At 38.6% G+C, this 26,526-nt stretch overlaps 2 protein-coding genes across 3 annotated transcripts; one reads left to right on the top strand and one right to left on the bottom strand.

The window, feature by feature from the left end:
* Positions 1-64: 64 nt before the first annotated feature.
* On the bottom strand, positions 65-4,752 carry LOC117982804 (uncharacterized). The gene is made up of 6 exons (XM_034969228.2): positions 4,550-4,752; positions 3,651-3,845; positions 2,220-2,396; positions 1,773-1,865; positions 640-759; positions 65-481 (listed from the first exon to the last, which is right to left on the bottom strand). Exons 1-6 carry the CDS (start codon positions 4,595-4,597, stop codon positions 320-322), a joined length of 795 nt encoding a protein of 264 aa, XP_034825119.1. The 5' UTR covers positions 4,598-4,752; the 3' UTR covers positions 65-319.
* A 3,516-nt stretch (positions 4,753-8,268) lies between these two features.
* LOC117983100 (uncharacterized) lies at positions 8,269-26,447 on the top strand. Of its 2 annotated transcripts, XM_034969566.2 has the most exons (10): positions 8,269-8,406; positions 8,672-8,734; positions 9,044-9,205; positions 10,132-10,263; positions 11,208-11,284; positions 13,579-13,668; positions 24,342-24,497; positions 25,014-25,144; positions 25,485-25,591; positions 26,268-26,447. In XM_034969566.2, the coding sequence occupies exons 1-10, from the start codon at positions 8,281-8,283 to the stop codon at positions 26,433-26,435; spliced, it is 1,212 nt and encodes a 403-aa protein (XP_034825457.1). In that variant the 5' UTR covers positions 8,269-8,280; the 3' UTR covers positions 26,436-26,447. The 2 variants fall into 2 exon arrangements, with proteins under 2 accessions (XP_034825457.1, XP_034825458.1); XM_034969567.2 differs by lacking the exon at positions 24,342-24,497.
* Positions 26,448-26,526: the final 79 nt, after the last annotated feature.

The raw sequence follows: 26,526 nt of genomic DNA, 5'->3' as shown, positions 1-26,526 counted from the left end.
CCTGTAAGTAAGTTTAGGAAAATATTGTTACGATATCAATTATCTGGTCAATAAAAATATAATGTATGACAATAAATACTTATTTATTTCCGATATAGCCAATATTATTAAACGTTTCCACCAATAAAGTTACTCCCCTAAACAACTCATACTTATTTTTTTAGTATTTAAGTTTAGTCACTATACGTGCAGCGCCATAACTCACCAGTCAGGTCACGCAATGCCATTAAAAGAACATAAAAATTAACACAAGACTAAAAACGAAAAATTTAAAAAAAGTAAGAAAAATAGCTCCAGACTTCCTCCGGAGGCGGCATGTTTAGACGGCGGCGGGCGCGTTGGCGTGCGGCTGCGGGTAGGAGTAGGGCGCGACGAGCGGCGCAAGGCACGCGATGCGCAGCGGCTGCGGCTTGTAAGCGCCCGCGCCGCGCTCGACCACGCCTGTCACCAGGGTGTAAGCGGTTGCGAACAATGTCACTGCCTGAAAAATTACAAACCCTTCTAACACTTTTAGGTACCCAATACTTAAAGTATTAAAACTTCATTACGGGTAAATAAATTAAAATCAAGGGCATTCTTATATTTATTTACTCTCTGTACAGACAACAAAAACGCAATACTAATATAATAAACATTTACCTTTACAATAATGAGGGCACAAGCAAGTACAGCAATTGAGTTGGCATACATCCGCAGCTCGGCGCGGGCAGGTCGAAGGCATCCAATGCTATGAAGAGGTGTCACGCATACGTTGCCATTCTGAAAACATATGTATAGTACGCGACAGATCGTGATGGCAAACAGAGTGGGGACTCCCCGCATACCCGCACAGCCCCCGCGTTAATCCGGCGCGGGCGAGCACAGGTGACATACAAACGGATGTGCGGGGCGTCCCCCCGCCTCATTACCCCGACTATACCTTCTTAGGTCCGATATCTATACAGGTTATTATCCCAAGAAAATGTTTAGGAATAGGTACGACGCACAAAAAAATGTAAGTCCCGCAAATTGCTATTGCGTTGGAACCATGTCTCATTAAAATTGAAATGACGTCAGCCGAAATAAAAATATTTTTACTAGCCATCAGCTCGAAACTTCAGTCTAGTGCTGACGTCACTAAAATGGCGGCCACGCGTATAGCAATTTGCGGGACTTATACTTACCTTCCTAGGTAGGTACTAAGTATTATTAAGTTGGCCGCACAGATATCTGTTTATTCATAATACTAACATTTCGGATACTTAACATAGATAGCTCAAATCACTGTTTATAAAGTCTCCTACCTGCTAGTTAAAGTTCTATCAAAATCGGATCTGCCGTTTCAAAGATTAGCCCAAAAATACAGACAAAAATTACAGATATTCGGGTCGGCACAACAATACCTAATTGTGAAAGGTTTCTGAGACAAATCTCTACATAGTATAAAATAAAGTCGCTTCCCGCTGCCTGTATGTATGAACGCGTAGATCTTTTAAACTACGCAACGGATTTTAATGCGGTTTTCACCAATAGATAGAGTGATTTAAGAGGAAGGTTTATAGGTATAGTTTAATATTGGTTTGTGTTAATTTGATGAAATATGACGATATTTAAACAAAATGTCGGAGTATCTACATTGCACCCAGCGAAGCCGGGGCGGGTCGCTAGTACTGAAATATAATTTAAGGTAAGTAAATGTAAACCACTGTAATCCTGTGCTATCTATATACCTGTGCTATCTTTAGTTTGATTATGTAATCTTTAGTTTGATAAATGTGATATTATTTGCATACCTTTCCATTCCAAACCCGGCCACAACACGATGGTGGTAATGGTCGGCCATATTGGTGCCAATCAGTGTGAGATTTCACACCGCAGCATTTTAACTGAGAACAACATAAAGTATAAACAAAAAACGGATGGCGTCAGGAGATGGCTGATAGAACCGAAGCTTGATATTCAAGACAGTGGGCAGCTGGTGTAGCCACACGTTTTCACGATTTTTCCCGGCGGCCAAACGCACAACGATGCTTAGAATCTTTAAAATACTACATCTACAGTAAAAATATAAAGATAATTTTTTTTAATAGGATAAGGAATTATTCGAATATCTTAAAAAAGTTGTTTCAAGCGCCAAATCATTCTTAACTAAGGCATAAGTCTGACTTTTTGTCTTTCAAATGAATTCTTTAGACAGGTTATTTTGTTGTCTAATATACCTCTAAATAAAGAGGATATACCTCTAACTGCATCGAAGCAAAAGCACTCTTAACAGCCGGGTCGAAAGCTGCGAGGGACATAGCTCGTGTCATGCTGGTGTTGAGAGTGGCAGGCTCGCGCACCGCTCGCGACAGCCCCATGATGGACGACATGCCGACAGACAACAGCATCAAGCCGGATGTTACAAGTATCATTAGCTGAAAATTGGAATACGCGAGGTTGACCATTAAAAAATGTAGTGATTGAAAAGGTGTAAAAGATTTGAATCCCACTTCTGATGGTCTAATGCTGAAAAAAAAGTGTCTGTCAATTCTTAATATTCTTAATGATTAAAGCCTGATCAGAAAATTAAAATACCTCGCCATATTGCTAAAAACCCGTGGAACTAATTTATACTTACAAGACCTTATACATAGTGACTATATACTAGTGGCGCCCCTATTCTGTATAGTCTAAGTTGCGCCCCCAGAGCAAGTTTTTTTATTTCTGGTCAGGCTATAATTCTGAACATTTTGTGAAAGAAGCTGTAGTTAGGTAGCTATATTGACCACATCCCTTACAGGTTAGCCCGTTTCTATTTAAGTATCTTAGTATCATTCTTCTGATTTTTTTTTTATTATTTTATTCAGATACAAGTTAGCCCTTGACTGCAATCTCACCTAATGGTAAGTGACGATGCAGTCTAAGGTGGGAGCGGGCTAACCTGGAGGAGCCTTTGGTTTCTACTCGGCATCGTACCGGAACGCTAAATCGCTTGGCGGCACGGCTTTTGCCGGTAGGGTGGTAACTAGCCACGGCCGAGGCCTCCCACCAGACCAGACCAGAAATTACGAAATTATAAAACTCCAAATCCCTGCCAGGAATCGAACCCAGGACCTCCCACTAATAAGACCACAGCGCTTACCACTGCGCCAGGGAGGTCGTCAAAAAAGGTCGTTATACGTGAGATCGCAGTCAAGCACTAACTTCGGGTCGCCGAATAAAATAAAAAAACTACAACGAAGAATAAAGGTCATAACTCATAGCTCATTAGAGCCACCCGGCACCAGATCTGCACCGCCTCTAACAGCACGAGGCGAGGCGGTACAGGCCAGGTGGTTCTAATGAGCTGCCTTTAAATGCTAGGGTAATGGACAGTCTGCTATGCTTCTAGAGTTAACTTGATCACTGCAGTGATAACTCCGGTGATGTGAAGCACTTCACTTAAAAGACAAGGAAAGAAAGAATGATTAAAAAAAGTCTGTAAATACAGTTGCTAAGAGTGGATGTAATCTAGGGTGGTAGGGCACGAGGGTGGACAGTCAGCACGCCGCCGGTAGGCACATCAGGGCTCCCGATATGATTAGTGCGCTCGACCCCTGTCGTCCAGAAGTACTTAGTATGATATACGTAACAAGCTCCAGTGTAGAGCCGCTAAAGAACGAAATAATGGTTAAATAAGTTGGAAATACAGTTGCTAAGAGTGGATGCGATCGAGGATGGTAGGGCGCGAGGGTGGCCAGCCAGCACGCCGGCAGGCACAGCAGGGCTCCCGATATGAACAGCGCACTGGAGCCCAACTCGACGCCGAGGTCTGTCGTCCAGAAGTAGTACGATATACGCAACAAGCTCCATAATGTGGAGCCGCCGAGAATCGCTCCTCCGCTCTGAAAAAATAATTAACTTCTTTGGGTTCTGTACCCAAAGGGTGCCAACGGGTCCCTAAGGCCTCCCTAGGTACTAAGGCTCCGTCCGTCAGTCCGTCAGTCCGTCCGTCTGTCTGTATCTCGTGAACTGAGATACAGACAGGTAGAGAGTCGTGTAGGTAGAGAGTTGAAATTGTCACAGAATGTGTATTTCGCTTCATCATGATCGACCCATCGCCGGCTCACTACAGAGCACGAGTCTCCTCTCAGAGTGAGAAGGGTTATGGCCATAGTCTACCACGCTGGCCATGTGCTGATTGGTAGACTTCACACACCTTTGAGAACATTATGGAGAACTCTCAGGCATGCAGGTTTCCTCACGATGTTTTCCTTCACCGTTAAAGCAAGTGATATTTAATTACTTAAAACACTCGATGCTTAAAACGCACATAACTCCGAAAAGTTAGAGGTGCGTGCCCGGGATCGAACCCCCGACCTCCGATTAGAAGGCGGACGTCCTCGGTTGGATTTAGTATCCCTTAGCACGAATTTGGTGGTAAAAAAAATTGTTGCTGATAGAGTTTTGGTCCACGATTATAATGCTAAACACTCTTATTACAAAGTAATGCACTGTTTTCAAGAAAATAACGAAATTAAATTTAACGAGAATGAAGAGTCCGTTTCATGATGTGATGACGACATGATCATGATGAATGATCGCTTACCAGCAGAAGACCAGAGCATACGAATAATACTAATCCGCTACTTCGCATTTTGATAAAAACACAAATTGTTTATTAGATAAAGTGCAAAACTTCATGTAATAACGGTAATAAATAGTTTATTTTTTTGCCAAGTTTTATTTAAATTTCAATATTTGACATAGGTAACTAAACACGTCAATCAGAGAATTTTTTAAGGTTTTAAAAATTTAGCTTTTATAATAATAAAACATTTTATTTTTAAAAAAGAATAACTATTTAGTAGAGAACGTGAATGACCTATGCTCATGCCTATCTCAGTCAGACAGAGAGACCACTTTAGTCACCTAAAGCGTACCTAAAGTATGTCTGTGGCCTAAAGCATTGTCTCTATCTTTTGATCTAAGTTAGTCACGAACTCTATGGTCACGAATTTGCCAATAATGACATTTATACAAAAACTGATTTAAAATTCCCATAGGTACATACCATTATGACTTATATTATTTATAATTTTCAAAATTATAAGATTATTCTTTAAATCTATTCTATATCTGAAGATGGAAACAAATAAACTATTAATAAACTTAAATCTAAAAAAAAAGAAAACAATATTAAATTAAAACTAAAATAAATTAAATTAAATCTAAAACCTCATCGAGACCACCGCAGCGAGGCATTGTACCCAAGATGCTGGCAGCATTACCCCTTTGGATGGCCAAACTAATTCTTTGGCCAAGGTAGCTGCCAGCTCTCGGGTCCCCGGTTGACTCGATAACTCTTTTCGCAATTTCTTCAAAAAGAGCTCGAGCCCCCGGGCCCCACGGCCCCAAGGTCTCCACACCAAAAGGCACGAATACGAAGCTCCCATCGAGGTTTTCATATTTGCGCCTTTTGGCCTGTTCGGCGCTGATGGCCGCTGCACCCGCCATAGAGGAGGTCGCCTGAATGTGGGATGCAGCTAAAGTGTCTACACAAGTTGCATCCCAAACAAGCGACCTGCCCATCTTCCACGGTACGAGCGTCATACCATCAGGTCTCTTGCCATCGCCACGTGCCAAACCAATAGGTTCTAGTACAGCTGGCACATGGGCGGTGGCAAGGGACCTCCGGATGATGTCGTTAAGGGTACTATGGCGGGAGAAGCGACCAGCGCTTCTCGAACAGGAGAGCCCATGGTGGCCGAAGGCGTCAACGCAGTCACCGCAGTGGCAACGGTGAGGCTGGTTTATTGTGGCGCCAAGCCTAAGACCAATCAAAACAGAAAGTGTCGTATGGTCTAACAGAGTGCCCAGGTTGGCAGAGGGAAGAGCATGTAGCCAGTAGCCGGACTCTTTTGCAGAGACAGCGAGAAGACGAGCACGGTCTTTTTTAGAATTTGCGTTTGCTAGTAAAGTGTCAAATGTCGTTTTGCAAATAATGTCGTCCCACTGTCTCTGGGAAGAAAGAGAAACCGGCACTTGGCTGGGACTATGCATGGACCATTCATTTCTTGCCTCTGTTAAGCCAGACACCTCTATGGAACCCAAAGAATTGGATATAATCTTGCCATAGAGAGTGTGTGTACTGTAAACAGAGGAAAGAAATGCTGGCAGCGAAACACTAGAAATTTTGCGAATTCCCAGACCTCCATACCTGATTGGAAGAGAAGCCTGGGACCATGCTTGATTACTTATTGGACAATTTAGAATACTAGTGAGAATATTTTTAACAAAAGCATCTAAATTGTCCAATAAAGTATTAAATTTCCAAAGTGGAGAACATCTTAGATAGTAAGTAAATTTTGGAACAAATAAACAAAACCGCAATATTGTGAGAGCCATATGTGGATTAATTTCAAACAGACGGTGGGAGTTACTACTAAATTTTGAAATAGTATTTTCAACAAATTGAGGAACTGATGCATCTAGTACGGGAGCCCCTAGGAGACGAAGTGACTCATCATTTAAAATTTTAATACCAGGAGCCAACATATTGAATTTCTCTAAAATATCTAATTTAGAATCAGCCGAAAACGAATTTGGAACATATATTTCGCATTTATCAAAGTTTAGTTCTAGGCCAATAGATTCAAATTTTGATATAACACTGCTTAGATCGTCCAAAACTGTGTTCACTTCGCCACCTAAGGTCCCATCATCTAAATACCAAACATTGAATTTTGAATTTAGCGTCGAAATGATAGGATGGATAGCCAAACTAAAAACAGCTGGGCCAAGTGGATCCCCCTGCTGACAGCCCACAGCGGAGATCAGTAAATTTTTTTTATATACAAGTTTAGACGGATTCCGGTAGCATTGCGCTAAATATGGAAACAGCTGTGGAAATTTATTTTTAACTTCCGAGAGGAGGACACCACGATCTATTGAGTTAAATGCATTTTTAACATCAATTTTAAGGAGTACCTCCTCCCGGGAGCCAAGAAGGAACGTGCGAGCCGCATGAACAGCTGCCTCACATCCCCCTTTAACTCCAAAGCCTAATTGCACAGGAACAAATGTGGATGAAATTAGGGGTAAAATTTTTTTGCAGCAAATTTTAGAAACGACGCGCCGAATCGTCGAACCCACTGCTATGGGACGAATACCACCATCCTTTTTTTTGAGGGCACATAAATTGGCACCATATAAAGTTTCAACAATTTCTTGAGGTACTCGTCCAGATAGCATCAGGTTCACCAGATCAGTGATGGCTTTGAGGAGTGTACCGTCTGCGTCGATATTTGGACCACAAACCAAATCTTTGAAGTGTTGTGGGGACAAACCATCGAGCCCCGCAGCCGAACCACTCCTGAAAGCCAACAGAGCTCCCAGCACGTCGTTTGTAGTGGCCTGAAAAACCAAATCGTCACTGCTCGGTACGTCCGGAAAAGAAGAATTATGAGATGGGGATGGATGTTTGGAACGCAGTGCTTCCAGAGTCTCCGCCGTGTCAGGGGCAACAGTGTCACTAGAAAATAAATTATATAAATAAATTATATAAATAAAATTATAAAAATAATAATAGAAAATAAAAATAAAAAACAAATAAAAAATAAAAATAATGACATTTAAAGTATATATAATGCGTAAAAAATACTCCTCATGCGCCATTTTAACTCAATGGGTCAACTGTCATGTCAATAGTACGGTCACTCACAGGACTAAAATCATATGACATAAAAAGTTAAAATGGCGCGTGAGGAGACATTTTTTACGCAATATAAGTTTGGTAATTTTAATGTTTTAATTTTTAATAGCAAAATTAATAGTTTGCTGAGCTGATTGTGGTAAAGGTTAGAACATAAATTAGCCTTTTAGCCAGGTACCTATTATAAATCTCACGGGTCCCTTGTCCCTTCTCATTCTGAAAGGAGAACCGTACTCAGTAGTGACCCGGAATGGGTTGATGATGAAGAAGAAGATGATATTATAACAACATTGTGCTGTGCCATTACAAACAAACAAACTAAGCTAGTTTAAGCGAGTTAAGTGATAGGCGATAGCCTACCTACTTCATTAGCAAAAACCGGCTAAGTGCGAGTCAGACTCGCACACGAAGGGTTCCGTACCATCGTACATGATATGCCTACCCAACACTTTTTATGTAGAACACCGCAAGTTAATGAGGAACTGCGCCATCTATTAGTATGGCGCAGTTCCTCTGTCTGTGCGTCTGTTAGTCTGTAAATAGACAGCCAACAAAGTGATCCTGTAAGACTTCCTTTTTTTTTGACGTACACTCAATACTTTTAAGTCTCTAGGTAACCTTGTGACATGCATCCTCTACGAGAGCGCGCTTGTGATGCGGTGCTCGAGAAACTTAATCAGCTGCGCTCGCCGCCACCTGAGCCGGAGAAGCCGCGGCCGCCGCGCGTGCGCAGGATAAGAGAGTTCAAACTTGTTAGTAATATAAGTCCCGCAAATTGCTATTGCGCTGGAACCATGTCTCATTAACATCGAAATGACGTCATTTTGACGTCAGCCGAAATAAAAATATACCATTAGCTCGAAACTTCAATGTAGTGCTGACGTCACTGAACTGGCGGCCACGCGCATTAGCAATTTACGGGTACTTATACCTACTTTGCATTTCATATGATGTATGATCAGCTTTATGGGCCACATTACACATGTACTTACTTATGGAAAAATATTACATTTTCAGCCACCAAGATTCCCTTTGCTATCAAAAGAGTTCTATGCATCGTGGTGCAATCATCGGAAGGAGGTACCTACTTATTACATTTTCTACTTTTAGCATTAAAACATCCTGAAAGAAAAAAAATACTTACTTAACTTGATATATTTACCTACTGTCCGCCGGTCCGTAAGGTAAGGTTGGTTGGAAAATACTGAAAAGGATTTTACTGAATTTTGTAACGGATATTATTGAATTTTATAAATGATTGCTGTACTTACAGTTAGATCCAACTACTGGTTGCGAAGCTACAAGTCACTTTGAGTGTCCGCGAGTGCATTGCAAGGACTATCTCAGCCGCCAAAAAAATTGAGTCAAACTGCTTATCTATTATTTTAGTTGCAAATGGTGAAGCACATCGTGGACGACCACCCGCCGCGCCTGATCCCCGAGCTGTACCTGAAGCCGCGCCGCCTCGACTACTACGCGCGCCAGCTCGAGGACAACATGAACGTCAACAAAGAGCTGCTCAAAAGGATCAACCTCATACAGAGGACGGGGGTCAATAATGTTCCTTAAACAATAATAATGTTCCTCCTCCTTCACAATCAAACTTCAGATCTCACCACATCGTGAATGACTTTGCGAGGCGCCTAACTCCGAGCTGTATACTACTACTTGAAGCCATCTAAACTATTACGCGTGCCTGCTCGAGAACATGAATTTCAACAAAGAACTGCTCAAGAGTATCAAGGCAGTCGCGCTGTTTATGAAATTTTTATTCTAATTTGGTCATGGCATGAGATACTGATATAGCTGCGATAGCCTAGTGGTTAGGACGTCCGCCATCTAATCGGAGGCCGAAGGTTTGATCCCGGGCACGCACCTCTAACTTGCTTTAACGGTGAAGGAAAACTTCGTGAGGAAATCTGCATGCCTGAGAGCTCTTCATAATATTTCCAAAGGTGTGTCAAGACCAATCCGCACATGGCCAGCGTGGTGGACTATGGCCAAACCCTTCTGACTCTGAGAGGAAGACCCGTGCTCTGCAGTGAGCCGGCGATGGGTTGATCATGATGGGATATTAACTTTCACTGCGACTCTTGCGATCTTCCTTCAGTGGCTTCAATTGGCTACATTGTGAGATTACTCGATGAAGGAATGTAGGAACGGAACGTTGCCCTCTACTCGACTTTGTACAAGTGACTGTTCTATAGTTACAAGCCTATTACCCTTCACCCTTGGTGGCTAAAGAACATGAGAATTTGTAGTCAAGTTCAAACGACGTTCATGGCATACGACACCTGAATACCACTGTTGCAGAGTAGGTTCCTAAGGCTATTCCTAAGTACTCTATTCCCTACTACTTAAATAACATTTAAAAACTGAAGCTACTTACATTCACAATTTTGCAAGTGTTTCTTCCTAGCGTCTGATCAATTAAACATTTTTTTAAACAATAGTTTTTTTTGTTGTTTTACAAACAGGGCTTTGTAGATTGTTGGTTGCGTCCAGAACCGACCGATACATACAATAAGCTGCTGTGCAAGCAAAGACAACGGGTCCTCAATGAAATACGAAGGCAAAACGTCTACTTCTACTTCAGGCTACTTAAAGCAGTAAGTTCACGTTTTAAAATTATCTTTCGCTAATCCACGACTCGAACTTTATTTTCTCTAACTACAATAAGATCGGAACTAGTGTTCCGATCTTTAGAATGAAAACCCTTCTTAAATCTGGGATTTTTACTCTAAACTAAAGATGGGCGTTATTGGCTATTTACGGCAACGGTTAATCAACAGTTACTTAGTTTCAATACCGATATTGTTAACCGTTGCCGAATATCAGTATCAGAGTTGTGTTTCAACTAATTTAATATGCGCAACGCGCAGCGGTTTCCGTAGTAGTAACTAAGCTAGCTGCCGTATCAATACCGTCTGTATAGCTAGCGCGCGCATATTCACTAAAATAAAACCAATTTTACTTTCATGAATATCGTGAAGTAATCACAACCTTAAGTTCATAGTAGTAAAGTTTAATTTGATCATTGACATAGGTCAAACTATAGTGGACGCCTGCACGAATAGTTTGCCACAGTCCAGTTAACCAAAAACATTTCATGAAGATTGATAAACCAAAGAGGACCTTATCTCTATTACTCTAAGGCTAACTGTATTTAGATTGACAGATCAAAGTGTAATGGACAAGTACTTGTACAGTTAAGCCTTAGCGTAATAGAGATAAGGTCGGCTTTGGTTTACCAAGTTCTTAGTTACTAAGCCGGTAGCCAATAACCGCTCCTTCTCAGCTTTCAGTGAAAGAAAGAAAGAGAAGGCATAATTATTGCGTTTCTAGTTACCAAAAAACCAAACAATGCATTGTCAGTTGCCAGTTGGAAGTGTTGTGTTGTCAGGTGGTTATAGATGATAACTGAAAACCGTTGCTAGCTACGACAATAACGCTACGGTACGCTATAGGCACGGCAGCGGTTTTCAGTTAAGTTAAGCTATAGCGGACACATGTCTACTCTAAACGTCTTAATTTTTATTTTCAACGTTTTTAGAGATCTGAGCAACCTTTGACTAAAGAACTTGAAGAGAGTTGGAAAGATACAAAACACAAACTTATTTTAGGAGCATCGTAAGTATACGTTCAACTAACTACAACTATCTACTACTAACTATATACGTATCGACATTTTATATTACCAACATAAATCTCTTCCCCTCAACACGTGGATAATCATGGGCAATTTCCCGCGGAAGCGTTTTCATACCATGATCTGATATTCACTTCCTACAAAATTAGGCCTCCAAAAGCTAAACCAACAGTAGTAATGCGCCGCAGTTTTAAAAATTTTAACAATTCGTTATTTATGTCTGACCTAAACAATATTGACTGGGCTGCCGTATTTAGCGCTAATACAATAGATAATAAGCTGGATGTCTTTAATTCTTTACTGACAGGACTTTTTGATGTGCACGCTCCCCTGAGACCCGTCAAATTAAAACACCTCCCTGCTCCGTGGTTAACACCAGAGATAAAAGCCCTCATGAACAAACGTAATAGAGCAAAAAGCAAATATAAACTATGTCCTACAGTTACTAACCGTGAAAAATATAAAAAGCTTCGCAATCGGTGTAGTAAAGTTTGTCGCGATGCCCAGCGTAATTTCATTTGCAATTCCCTTAAAGACTCCAATACCTCCAAAACTTGGAGGTTTCTGAATACGTTGGGCATTGGACGCCAACAAAAAAAGACTCATCGCATCCCGGACCTTGACACACTTAACCAGCATTTCACGACTGCTGGGACACTGGATGGTCAAATAAAACAAGCGACGCTCAATAATTTGAGGTCCATACCTATACCTAATTACCCTCCTTTCCAATTCAGCGACGTAACTCTGGATGAAATGAAGAAACACGTTGTGGCCATAAAGTCGGATGCAATGGGGTATGACGGAATCAGTCGGAGGATGATCCTACTGCTCCTTGATAGCATCGCTCCTATCCTATGTCACATTTTTAACTTTTCTCTGTCCTCGTGTACTTTTCCTTCTGAGTGGGGGAAAGCCTTTGTTATCCCAATACCTAAAACCTCCAATCCGACATCCCCCACACACTTTCGACCAATCTCCATTCTTCCTTTTCTGTCCAAAGTCCTTGAGCGCATTGTTAACAAACAACTGAGTCTCTTCCTTACTAAAAATAACATCCTATCTTCATTTCAATCTGGCTTTAGACCCGGCCATAGCACAGTCACTGCGCTAATTAAAGTCTGCGATGATATACGGAAAGGTATGGATAACAAGTTAGTCACTGTTCTCATTCTCCTCGATTTCAGCAACGCTTTTAATAATGTCGACTTCGACCTACTTCTTGCGATATTAAGTTCCCTGAATGTATCCTCTGACGTAATTAATTGGTTCAGATCGTACCTAAGCGGACGTCAACAATGTATCAAAATCGATGGCAAGTGTTCCACGCTCTCACCGCTCTCTGCAGGTGTCCCACAGGGTGGGGTCCTGTCTCCTCTTCTCTTCTCTATTTTTATTAATACAATCTCCTCGGTTATTTCATCTTCCTTTCATTTTTACGCTGATGATCTTCTGCCAATAAAAACTAAGATTACGTTAGCTAACACACTTTTGTTGCCAATATTAGACTACGGTGACTCTTGTTATCCGGACCTGACACAAGAACTTTTAAACAAGCTGGAAAGACTACAAAACATGTGTATTCGCTTCATCTTCGGCCTACGAAAATATGATCATGTATCAGAGTTCCGTGCTAAACTAAAGTGGCTGCCAGTATCTCGGCGGAGGGAGATGCACGCTTTGTCGCTCCTATATCGTATTCTGTACTACCCTCAAACACCATCATACTTAAAAGAACGGTTTTCCTATCTTGGTGAGAACCATCAGTTCTCCCTCCGCTCCAGCACCGACAATAAGCTTATGACTCCACACAGCCGCACGGTATACTATGGTAACTCTTTCACCACTAACAGTGTCAAGCTCTGGAATTCTCTCCCAGCTGAAATACGTCAGGCGAAATCCTTAAACACCTTCAAAAATCGTTTGAAGAACTATTATTTATCTATGTAAACAGAATTATGTAGTATATTATAGAGATATGTATATGGGTATATATAATTATATTTATTTGTGTATTATTTGAATGTACTGTGTATGTAGTCTAATTTATAATAATAACTAGGGCCATTTTCGGCTGCCGCACCAACCCGTGCTTTCGTGATTCCTTTCGTCAAAGGTTGCCTGGAAGAGATCGCTTTAGCGATAAGGCCGCCTTTGCATGCTACATCTATTAGAATAAGATCCTGTATTGTGTTTTTTCAATGTTTACTTTGTGTTGTGTGCAATAAAGTGTCAATAATAATAATAATAATAAATATGTCAATGCTTCTTTCAGACTACCCTTCATTTTGTTCAAGACTGAAAAAATAGATCGCGACATAAAAGATCCCGCGTTTGATAAGCCTCCATCTGTTCACCGCACCAAGTAATTACGAACTATTTATTATTTTACTATTACTATCCATACTAATATCTATATATTATATAAAAGGAAAAGGTGACTGACTGACTGACTGACTGATCTATCAACGCACAGCTCAAACTACTGGACGGATCGGGCTGAAATTTGGCATGCAGATAGCTATTATGACGTAGGCATCCGCTAAGAAAGGATTTTTGAAAATTCAACCCCTAAGGGGGTGAAATAGGGGTTTGAAGTTTGTATGAAAGTCAGTTAGTTTTGAAGTAAGAATCGTGAAATTTTGTATTTACACAAATTGTTATAAACATAGAAACCGTGTATCATGGTTTTTGAAAAATTTTGCCCCTAAGTAGAAAATTAAGGGGTTTGAAATTTGTATGAAAGTCTGTCAGTTTTAAAATTTGAATCAAGATATCGAGTATATAAATGTAAGTATATATTATAGAAAACAGATGACGTAGGCATCCGCTTAGAAAGGATTTTGGAAAACTAAACCCCTCAGGGGTTAAAATAGGGGTTTGAAAATTGACACTATTTTAACCCCTGAGGGGTTTAGTTTTCCAAAATTATTTTTAAGCGGATGCCTACGTCATCTGTTTTCTATAATATATACCTACTTACATTTACATACTCAATATCTTGATTTAAATTTTAAACTGACAGACTTTCATACAAATTTCAAACCCCTTAATTTTCTACTTAGTGTGGGCAACACAGAAAAACCTGCGATCTGTCACCCGTGAGTGGAGGTGTGACAGCGCGCGGAAAAAAAAGAGGAACGATATAAAAGTAATTAAGCGAGATATAAGTACTAGGTGATTAATTAAGCTAGATATAAACTAAGTGGATGTGACAAGTGTACCTGAATATAAGACTGTGGACATTGGAACTGCGTTTGATTCATACTAGGGTCATCCCAAGACTAATAAACCCGGATTGGAGGTTAAGTTGTTTATATCAGAAGTGGGATGTGATTCATGCCCAAAAATGCGGGTCTATCCTGGAAGATGTTAAAAGTGCCTGTACAAGATGCATAGCAACATATTTATTAGGTACTTATATCGGAAATTATATGAAGAAACCTACCTGAACGAATAACAAAGTGAATATGAAATACATACAAACTGCAATGGTGCTACACTATTACTTTGGGAGTACTTGAGTAGACCTGTGTCGAGTTGGAGGACTTGTCTCCAACGCAACTACTCAAGAGATTGGTTGGAGGAAAGCACCTTATACTGTCTGGAACAAGCAGAAGTACGTAGGTCGATGGGTCCAATGCATCCATAGGTTGTATTGAAAGCGGTGAATCTGTGTACTTACCTTCTTACAGTGGATGTTCATTAAAGCATGGGTGAATATTAAGAGTGCCTAATGTAAGATTACTGCATCAAAATACCTAAGTAGGTATTTGATAAGTCACAATATTACCAATTGATACTTTTAGAACAGAGTAAGTGAAGGCTATAATTATTAATAGTAAGTAGATATCAGCATTATGACTTATTTGAGAGTTCAAAGTAAGGGATTATAGTTTTATTCTGACCGCTTTAATGGATTATTATGTAGGGACATACCTAGCCCTAGATTTGATCTATGAAGTTATAAGTAGTATTAGTATTAATTTCAAGACTGGATGCAACGCACCGTAGTACTAACACCTTGTATTTTAAAATCGAAATAAGGTAATAAGTGATATGAAATACTTTAAACCAAATAGGCACCTACCTATATTAAAGTAGAATCAAGAAAACAATTAGATTATTATGTAGGTAAGTACTTGATACATGAGCTAGTGTAGAAATAAAAAAGTAGAGTTTATTTGCTAGAATGTGGTACAATTTGGTCTTAAATCTGTTTTGATCTAACACATTCAACCAATAACTGAGTGTGCAAATTATTACCTATAGTACATTATCATAGCATAATAAAATGTGAAAATTTAGAATGAATAATATCTACTTAACTCATTTATATATAACTTTATCTATCTAGGAAGTAATGTTGACAATATAATTTTATTCAAGTCTTAATTTAAATCATTCAACAATCATTTAAAAAAAAGAAATATGTACATGTGCTTTAGTTAAAAATAGAAATAATAATCTTACAATAACAACGGTCATATCTACATCAATGGGTCAATCAATGGTTTTAGTGCAAAATTTGGGTTATATACAGGGGTCTGATATAATCAAGTAGGTATGTACTTGATACTGGTGTCGCTTAAATGCAATATTTCCGAGATTATTCAACTGTTACCATTTTTTTCATGTTCGACAACTTTTCTGATGATGTACACGACCCTGTGACCCCGACTTGACGATGAGGTCGACGAATGTGAGATGAACAAGTGGTTTTGGCCGGCATCTGTGGTGGAGAAGTGCACATAACCTTCAAGTTGTGATTAGAAGCAGTCATGTACCTGCATGGATCGGATAAGAACACAGTAACTCTTGGTGTGAGGCCTGTTATAATGATACAAAAGAAAAAAAGCCATCCCGGGCTGCCTCATTATGATGGAGGGTGTAACCTCAAGGTATTGTTATGTAATACAGTAATAAGAAGGTAAGAAACATCTGAATACTACTATGGTTAATTGAAGCAAATCTAGTTTACCTAGTAACTAAAATAAAGTCTTAAAACTTTGAATTGAATAGTCTCAATATGAGTAGTTATTCTTGTTTAATTAAATAATTACATACTTAACTATACACATAGTAATATTTTAGTACAATTTAAGGATAGAATGCCTGAAATATGTGTCAGGTGCATGTGTTTTCATTACCTACCATTTAATGTAAGATTTTTGGATTTGGGTCTATGGTAGGCATGGTATGGTTGTGAGAATGATAGACAGTGATAGGGAGACTAATAGAGTCGATTGCTAGATGCACCCACTTAATACCTATCTACCGACTGAATAGTCTGTATTATGTACTGACAGACATAGATCAACCCGCAGGCCCTGCATAATGAAATATGATTTGAGTTCTCTACTAAGCTACTACTGGACACAAAGAAAAGATTTTGGAAAATTCTACCTGGGGTGGATCAGCTAATAAATAATTAATTGGTCCACTAGATAAAGTAGGTAACATTGAACCTATTTTGAATCTGTAGGTTTACTTATTCGACCAAATTAGAGTTATTAGATTACTTTGAATACCTAGTAGGTATAGGGTATGAAATATCAGGTTTGAATTAATCTAACTATGTACATACCAGAAACAGAAAGACATACACCACTTATGCTCACGAAAGTAGCCATGTGGATGTTGGAATTTTATTTGATTCTTATACCAATAAAATTTATATTAAGTGCTAGTATGTACTTTTGTTCCGTTTGCTCACCCTTGTGAAAATTATAAATTACATTGGCTGCAACTACCATTTAAGGAGAGGTGAGGTTATGAAAGGAAAATGAATTGAATCATTATTATATTAACCTAAAGTGAATTTAACTGATCAGATCAGATGAAAATAAATAAATGGAATTGAATTAAAATATTTATTTATCAGCATAACAGTGGTTCTTTCAAATGTTCTTAGAGTTTTATAATTAAAAAGGTAAAATTATATGAGCTATCACATTCATATAAAGTCACTAGTAGCTGACATCCTCTTATACTAATAGATGACATGCATTCGTGATTTTTAGAATTCGGAAAATAAAAATAATAATAAAATGAAAATACGTTTCCACTTCTCATGCTCGTAAGGTTCTATTTTACGCTGGCTATAAGAGGACTAAAGTGCGTTTCATGCTGTTATGCACAAGGTATTTATAGGTAAACAACAGTCTCTCTGAATGACATATGGATGAGAAAGAATGTATGTAATTTCTATGGTGCCAGTGAACTTTTGCACTTGTATTGAGGTTGCGACCTATACCTACAAACTCATTACAGCACCCTCATTTAATCCCTACTCTTTTCGGACAATCTATAGATATGTACTTATAGTAATATTATTATTACATTTCCTCGCAATCGAAGTGAAAAGCAGTGTTTATAACTCGGCTCAAGTGGCTTGTTTGGTGCCCTTGTTGTACAATCTGCTACCATAAATCAAAGCCTTTAGGTACTTACTACCTCGGAAAAACACGCACTGAACAACAGGTTAACTACCAAGTACATCATAAATTATTTACTGTTGTTATTATTGGATTGGCTTACCAACTTAATAGATGATACTATCTGCTGTAATAATAGAAATTAGAAAGAAAAAGTTACGAAGTTCAATTTTTATGTACGAGTAAAGGAAACTTTGAAACATGTGTCTCTAATAACAAAATAGAGTTACGAAGGTGTTATTAAATGAAGTGGCAATGACTGTGGCAATGTTATGTATTACAGGGTCTGGATTGTTGTATTTCTTTATATAGCCTACTAACAAATAATTTTATCATATCGTTGTTTCTCGGGTATAAATAATGCACGAATAATTCGATCTCTGACTTAGGTTTAGATTTGAAATAAGAAATGAAATTGTCAGTATACAGAGAAGTGTAAATCTTAACCTTGCAAGCCCCATCGGATAAATAGTGGAGAAACGGATTCCCTACTTTTACTGCCCAAATTTTGACTAGCTATTTGACTTTGGAAAAAGGAGCTTATGAGATGCATATTTTTACTAAATAAATAAATTATTAATATAATTATTATAAACAAAAGACGGATTGCTCTCTTGTGTGTGTGCCCTTAAATTATATTAAAATTTCAAACGAGTTGCACAATTATTATCACTTGCAGACATTACACGTAGGGCGATTGTCTAAAACCTGCATCAATCATTATTGTTCTGATTGGCTGAATTTGTGCGATTCTTGTTGCAACAATGCATTGTGGCCAATAGTGAGCGAGCATTAACCAATCAGAGATGATTGCGATCGTGACATTGTAGCTGTCAAACAACCGCGGTAGAGCCCACGGTGAACTAAAGATGTTTACTACTGTAGATACCCCACAAATAGTTGAGAATATCGATTTGAGTATTGAGTTCAGTAGTCTCGATAATTAGTCTTTCAAATCATTAATCAAATTACTAAAAGCCATAAAGCAAATTAAGAAAAAGATTAATCAAATGAGGTATTAAGGGAGCAAACACTTAGCGGGTTTGCCATAACCGTTGACACTATAATATTCATTCTATTGACTGTACACAAATAATCGCTTCTGGTGGCTGTCTTGAGGAAGCGAATTAAAAAAAAAAATGGTGTTTAATATTGTTATGATATAACGTGTCATTGTTATGAATGTGATTATTATTTTTAGACTCTAAACAAACTGACAACTAGTGAATGAGAGAAAAGGATACCGACTTATGTATGGACTGAGTCCTGGTGTGATAAGCGGTGATCCCTGAGAATATTAGAAACGAATACCGACTTATGTATGGACTTACTCCTGGTGCGATAAGCGGTGATTCCTGAGAATATCTGAAAAGAATACCGACTTATGTATGGACTTATTCCTAGTGTGATAAGCGGTGACTCTTGAGAGTATTTTATGATAACCTAAGGAGCAAATAAGAGAGAAGAATACCGACTTATGTATGGACTTATTCCTGGTGTGATAAGCGGTGATTCTTGAGAGTATTTTATGATAACCTAACAAGCAAATAAGTGAAACGAATACCGACTTATGTATGGACTTATTCCTGGTGCGATAAGCGGTGATTCCTGAGTATAGTTGAAAAGAATACCGACTTATGTATGGATTTATTCCTGGTGTGATAAGCGGTGATTCTTGAGAGTATTTTATGATAACCTAACAAGCAAATCAGGGAAACGAATACCGACTTATGTATGGACTTATTCCTGGTGCGATAAGCGGTGATTCCTGAGAATAGTTGAAAAGAATACCGACTTATGTATGGATTTATTCCTGGTGTGATGAGCGGTGATTCCTGAGAATATTTTATGATGAACCAACCGGCAAATGAGAGAAAAGAATACCGACTTATGTATGGACTTATTCCTGGTGAGATAAGCGGTGATTCTTGAGAATATGTTATGATAACCCAACAAGCAAATAAGAGAAAAGAATACCGACTTATGTATGGACTTATTCCTGGTGTGATAAGCGGTAATTGCTGAGAATAGTTTATGTAATATACCTTGTCCCAATTGTGTCAAAGGTTGTCTATTTTATATGTTCCAAATGAGACATATTGTTATTGGAAAATTTAATTCATGTCCCAATTGTGACATACAGCAAGTGGAAATTTTTGATTTTGTAGCAATCGTGCCAAAGGAGGGCAGCATTGACTATAATATAAACCTAAGAATAAGGAATCAAGAATGACAAATGGAAGGTGGCAATACTGACGTAAACAATGGATCGTATTCCGGTGACAAAAGCTGGTCCTAGTAAGAACCAACAAACGAATTGGAAAACGGCTGACGAAGCGTCTGAAAAATGACGAACAATAATAGTCTGGTAAAACCTGATTCGATAATCCCGATGCGAGTGGACGGTGATCTTCAGTATGAACTTCAGCAACTGATCGGGTCGCGATGGTGACAAGAGGGAGTCCAGTTAATTTGATGGAAAACAAGCAGACTAAATCGGGGTCGGCAAGTGGAAAGGGTGTATCCTTTTTATTAATAATAATAGATTTATCTACAGAATAGGGGTACAGAAGTAGATATCATGGTTGGAAATCACTTTACCTGTTCTAGCAGATACTTACTAATGTTCAAGGGTTACTTAAATTCAAATTAAAGTTCTTATAATGGACGTATTCAGTAATAATATATTAATTATGTCTTGCTGAATTCGGTACGTAGTAGAAGTTGTATAGACCCTTTAAAGTAGATCTAAAATGACATGCTGATTGTAAATGCTAAATATCGGTTCATGTTAATGCACATCTTCGCAGTCACTCATTGTATTACGTTGATGTTTGGTGGAAACAGCACAGTAAAGAGCAAATTCTTAAATACTATTTCGAGTAACATCTATTCTAATAGACTATATAAGCAGTTCGCGCACGAAGGCTTGCTGACTTCACTCGCTAGGTATTAATGTATGGATCGCTGATATGTTATCAAAGCGTATAAGTACACCAATGTATCACGAAATAATTTCCTACATCTTTGTCATTCATTTGTCACACACTGACACGAGACAAGCAACGGTGACCGATGCAGCAATTCACGGCTCAGCATGACGCTGGGTTGGTGCAGCGTTGGGTGCTGTCTGTCCTCAATCACCGTGTTCAAGTTAACCATATTATCATAAGAGGACGAGGGTCTCTGGCATCGTTCGTCCTTACGCGCTCAAGAATGTACAAGAATGGAAGTTTCCAGAAATCAGATTTTATTGTATGTTACATCAATTAAGTCTATAGTGCCATCAAGGACTCGTTGCTTGCGAGACAATAAAATGGGGCAACAAAACGCCGTCTGTTGCGCTCTCTATCGCACTTACGGGGCTTATGGTAGACACAGTTATGCATGCATCTACCCCTAGTGCAAGGATGATATGGGGCACCACGGGTAACGAGTTTATAATAATACAATAATACCTTGGCTAACATCATTGTGACTTATTTTGTTATATTAATAATAGTATTTGTTGTACTACAATCGAGATACAGTCAGAGGCAGTCGTCTCAGTTATTTGAAAATATAGGATTACATTGTGCACATTGTAGATCTCATAGTGATCTGTACTGTGTATCATTATCAATTAGTGGATTCATGTTTCTTTAAATTTCTGAAATAATATGATTATTGGATTCTCCTTAGAATACATTGTGGTTTGTTTCGATCTTAGTACTTATTAATAATAACAACTACATTTAACCATATTATTTATCTTGATTTCGTAGACATCAAGAATATTGGTTCAATATTCAATAATTCAATTTGATAGGTAATTATCTTTTATTGTTATTCAAGTAGAGTACAAAATATGGTCACATAATATCTGTGCCGACATCTCTGCCTTTCTGGTCTGCAAAAATATTTTACAATCATTATTCATATACTTACCGATATTGCTTAGTATAATACTACATATATGCAATTAAAGATTGGCATATTGTTTTCTTATTATTTGTTTTACGTTACATACTTATATTGTAATATTATAATTTTTTTCAACGGTGTCAATCAGTAGGTACCACTTGAGAATAATTAAATGTCAATTCACGATAGTCAAATTGATAATTTATGAAACACTACAAAGACATTATAATCAAGGTCAACTCATATCAAATATTCATCAATTGTATGAGAAAATTGGATTATAAGATATTCTTTTAATTTATTTTTAAGTTTAAAGAAATTATGAAGTCTACAGAAGTAGTTAGGTTCATTGGTATATTGTAGAACTTTGTGATTAATTTTGTATAAAGTGTTAGTAATGGTCAATGGGATCCAACCACTCTTACCATATCTCTTAAAATGTTTATACTAGTGAAAATATTGTATTTGTGTTGCATTAGAGCATTATGTAGGATTAGAATTCATGTCATTACAGTGGTAAGAAGGAAAGGGCAAACAAACTTACTTTAATTGAAACTGATAGTGACATGGTTAAAATCATAGAGTACTTAGCACTCAGAATTCAAGTTGGTGATAATTCACTATCCTTCTTTTCTTTCCTCGTTGTTGTTTTGTTTAAGTTTGATTATATTTTATTCGCTTTAAATGCAATTTACCAAAGATGTTTTATAATTCTCATAATTAGTATTGCCACATTTGCCATGCAAATATTTATTCACGTATTACTAAATACAAATACAAACTTGAAGAATATGTAGTTCATAATAATATTTAAAAATTAAATTATTGATTTCACTATAATTTCCTTGTATTAAGTATTAACATAAATTGTGTTGATTTCAGTATTTGATTATACTATTGTGAATTGGTTGTATACGTATATCACTAACAATAACTAGATTATAGAATTTTCTTAATATCAAGCTTAAATCAGAATGACTTATAGTATTTACTATTTACTTATCTCAGTGTGATTTGTTGTGTATTTATAAGAATTAGACTTACAGATGTTGATTGCAATGTACATAATGATTATTGATACCAGTATTTTGTAGGTCTCATTGGCACTTGTTTTGTGCACTTGTTAAATCTAACAATGTTAGCTTTGATCTGTTAGAGGAATTATTATACTAATCATATTAATTATAATATAGGACTGTTAAGGTATTCTATGTTGCTCCTATTGAGTTATGGGTATGAGGGCATTACCCTCGGTTGGAAGGCCGAGTGGTCAGATATGGGGACATATCTGGAGCAGGATGGACGACTGTGGGCAACACAGAAAAACCTGCGATCTGTCACCCGTGAGTGGAGGTGTGACAGCGCGCGGAAAAAAAAGAGGAACGATATAAAAGTAATTAAGCGAGATATAAGTACTAGGTGATTAATTAAGCTAGATATAAACTAAGTGGATGTGACAAGTGTACCTGAATATAAGACTGTGGACATTGGAACTGCGTTTGATTCATACTAGGGTCATCCCAAGACTAATAAACCCGGATTGGAGGTTAAGTTGTTTATATTAGGGGCTAAATTTTTCTTACTTCAAAACTGACAGACTTTCATACAAACTTCAAATCCCTATTTCACCCCCATAGGGGTTGCATTTTTAATGCCATATTTTGTTAAGCTCATATTATGTTAAAATCTCATTGTTAAAGATCAACCCTAAGGGTGTAAAATAGGGGTTTAAATTTTGTTTACTCCACGCGGACGAAGTCGCGGGCATAAGCTAGTTACGTATAAATTCGAAACAGTCTGTCTGTCTGTCTTTTCATAGCCCAACAGTTTAAACTTTAACCGATTTGAATGATATTTGGTACAGAGTTAGCTTACATCCCGGTATTTATATTATTTAAGTATATTATTTTACTACTAGATGATGCCCGCGACTTCGTCTGCGTAGATTTAGGTTTTCAAAAATCCCGTGAGAACTCTTTGATTTTCCGGGATAAAAAGTTATCCAATATTATTCCCCGGGATGTAAGCTATGACTGTACCAAAATTCGTCAAAATCGGTTGAACTGACGGGCCGTGAAAAGCTAGCAGACAGGCAAACACACTTTTGCATTTATAATATTATAATATTAGTATGGATTCATCATCATCATCATCAACCGATAGACGTCCACTGCTGGACATAGGTCTCTTGTAGGGACTTACACACGCCACGGTCTTGCGCCCCTGAATCCAGCGGCTCCCTGCGACTCGTCTGATGTCGTCCGTCCACCTAGTGGGGGGGTCTTCCAACACTGCGTCTTCCAGTGCGAGGTCGCTATTCCAGCACCTTGGGACCCCAACGTCTATCGGTTTTACGAACTATGTGCCGTGCCCATTGCCACTTCAGCTTCGCAATCCGTTGAGCTATGTCGGTTACTCTAGTTCTCCTACGGATCTCCTCATTTCTGGTTTGGTCACGTAGAGAAACTTCAAGCATAGCTCTCTCCATCGCCCGCTGGGTTATTTTGGCATAGCATGGTGCGACCAAGCGCTGCACTGTGTGTAGTGTGGGTCCTTACTGTCTCCTACATGTTTTGTTTTTAGTAATAAACCATGTTTAAGTACCTGTATTGAGTTGAGTTTAAGTTGTTATCAAATAGACTCGGCTCCACTCCACTCTGTCTGAATGGTCGGCAGTACAAAAAATAAACTTTTGCAGGGTTTCCATGGAGCTGTGGGTAGTCGGCGGCTCTAAGATTGGCAAAGTTACAATAGAGCTTTTCACAGATATTGTGCCCAAGACGTGCCAGTTGTTCCTTACTTTACTACGGGGTGATAGCGATGGACACGCCTACACGGGGACTAGACTTTTTAGGTGAATACTCTTCCTGCTTAGGTAGGTACTTCGTTTTTTTTTATCCAGATACAAGTTAGCCCTTGACTGCAATCTGACCTGGTGGTAAGTGATGATGCAGTCTAAGATCGAAGCGGGCTAACCTGAATAAGGGCTATGGTAGTTTTTATTGTCCCCCCTTTGGTTTCTATACGGCATCGTACCGGAACGCTAAATCGCTTGACGGCACGGCTTTAACTGGTTGGAGGGTAACTAGCCAGGGCCGAAGCCTTCCACCAGACCAGATCAGAGAAAATTTAGGAATGATAAAATCCCAAATTTCCCCTGCCGGGAATAGAACCCGGGACCTCTCATTAATACCTAAGACCTCAGCGTTCACTAATGCGCCAGGGAGGTCATCGAAACTCCTCAAAAGATCGTTCCTCATCTTTGGGTATTGTGGCTACCTGTTCCGGTATTAAAGAATAGAATTTCTATCACCCAATTCTAGATTTTTGTGGTGATGTCTTAAAGCAACTGTATTTTTTTTTGGTACAGAATTGTACCCAACTTGTTCTGCCGTGGAGGAGATGTTTGCAAAGACAATGGGTTCGGTACTTATAATAAGATGGATGGACCGAAAGAACCGATGGCTCCAGAGAGCTTTAAACTTAAACATTCTGTACCTGGTACTTATTTTTTATTTTATTTTTATTTACGACTAATCCCGTAGTGTGAGAGCTAAAATGCTGTCTATGCTAACGCGTGCTGGTTTGGAGGGGTTTATGGTGATTCACTAAATCCTTATGCGGCATCACAAGAATGCAATTTTACTTGGCGGCTGGCTTAAATTTACGTAGGTACCTATTTTATAAAATTACTTAATTAAGTATAAATTTGAAGTTTATCCAGCAGTGAATCGCAAACACCATTACTTACTTATCATAAGCCTATCCGTAGCCCCCTCTGTCACATTCTGAGTTTATTTTCCATAACATTCGTAGGTACTTAAGTATTGATTTTTTGCAGGAGTGCTGTCCATGGTCGTAAGCTGTGATAATGAAGTTTATGGTCAATTTAACATAATATTTAAACCATTACCTCAATTTGATGGAAAACATGTGGTATTTGGGAGAGTAAGTATAATTTTTGAAAAAAAATGTCTGCCGATTTTAATTTAAAAGTACCATAGGTATGTAAGTAAATTATTCTACCGAAAAATCTGTCGCTTAGAAATTTTTATTTTCCCTAGTTAATAATTATAAAGATATTTAACCCTTTATCAATATTCTCAAATTTTATAAAGATCGATTTATCCATTGAACTAGCTACCTATACCTAAACTCGAACACGAAGTGGACATGAACTCGGACTCGGAAACGTCGCACACGAGGGGTTTCGTACCATCGTACACTTTTTTTCATAGCGGCCATTTTGAAAATTTTATTGTTGTTATAGCGGCAATACATTCTCTCTCTTTCACTCTCTACCTGTTATGGATCACGAGATACATCCCGCTGACAGAGCGATGGACGGATAGCAGAGGTTTAGTATAAGGATCCCGTACGCACCCCTCGGATACGGAACCCTAAAAAACGGGGTAGTAGGGAAAAGTTAGCTTATCTCGGGAAATAGCGGTCGACTGGTCAACCAATCGCATGCACCTGTGCGGTAGAAATCCCCTCACACTTCCATGTGTCTGCCAAAGAGATCTAAAAATCGATTACGGCGCATTGTTCAAGTTGTTTGCAATAAATTAAGTAGTACTTTTACAGTAAAATTTTCTGACTTTTGAACTTTTGTTGATATCAGATAATAGCCGGCCCAACGCAAACGCTGGAGCGTATAAGCGCGCTCGGCCTGCCTCTGGGTACCACCACCGCCGACTGCATTGTGCGGTACTGCGGCTGGTTCACGCGCAGCGGCCAGTACCGCGAGGGCAACCCCAACACCATCAAGTTCCCGCCACGACGAAAATAAGAAGTATATGCCCTTTTGATATATCACCGTTGCGTTGTTGCAAAATCCCTTACGATATATAAAACACCACGCTCATTGATCTAGTTGACAG

The sequence above is a fragment of the Maniola hyperantus genome, chromosome 6, assembly GCF_902806685.2.
Source record: "Maniola hyperantus chromosome 6, iAphHyp1.2, whole genome shotgun sequence".
NCBI classification, from domain to species: Eukaryota; Metazoa; Arthropoda; class Insecta; order Lepidoptera; family Nymphalidae; genus Maniola; species Maniola hyperantus.
This window is presented reverse-complemented; position numbering and strand designations above follow the sequence as displayed.

Bases quoted from the DNA above. Each gene is read 5' to 3' on its own strand.
- LOC117983100 (XM_034969566.2), top strand. From the start codon at position 8,281: ATGCATCCTCTACGAGAGCGCGCTTGTGATGCGGTGCTCGAGAAACTT. The intron at 9,206-10,131 runs GTCAATAATGTT...TTTTACAAACAG, and splicing joins ACCTCATACAGAGGACGGGG to GGCTTTGTAGATTGTTGGTT. The intron at 25,592-26,267 runs GTAAGTATAATT...TGTTGATATCAG, and splicing joins AACATGTGGTATTTGGGAGA to ATAATAGCCGGCCCAACGCA.
- LOC117982804 (XM_034969228.2), bottom strand. From the start codon at position 4,597: ATGCGAAGTAGCGGATTAGTATTATTCGTATGCTCTGGTCTTCTGCTG. The intron at 3,846-4,549 runs GTAAGCGATCAT...TTATTTTTTCAG, and splicing joins TATGCTCTGGTCTTCTGCTG to AGCGGAGGAGCGATTCTCGG. The intron at 760-1,772 runs GTATGCAAATAA...ATATGTTTTCAG, and splicing joins GCCGGGTTTGGAATGGAAAG to AATGGCAACGTATGCGTGAC.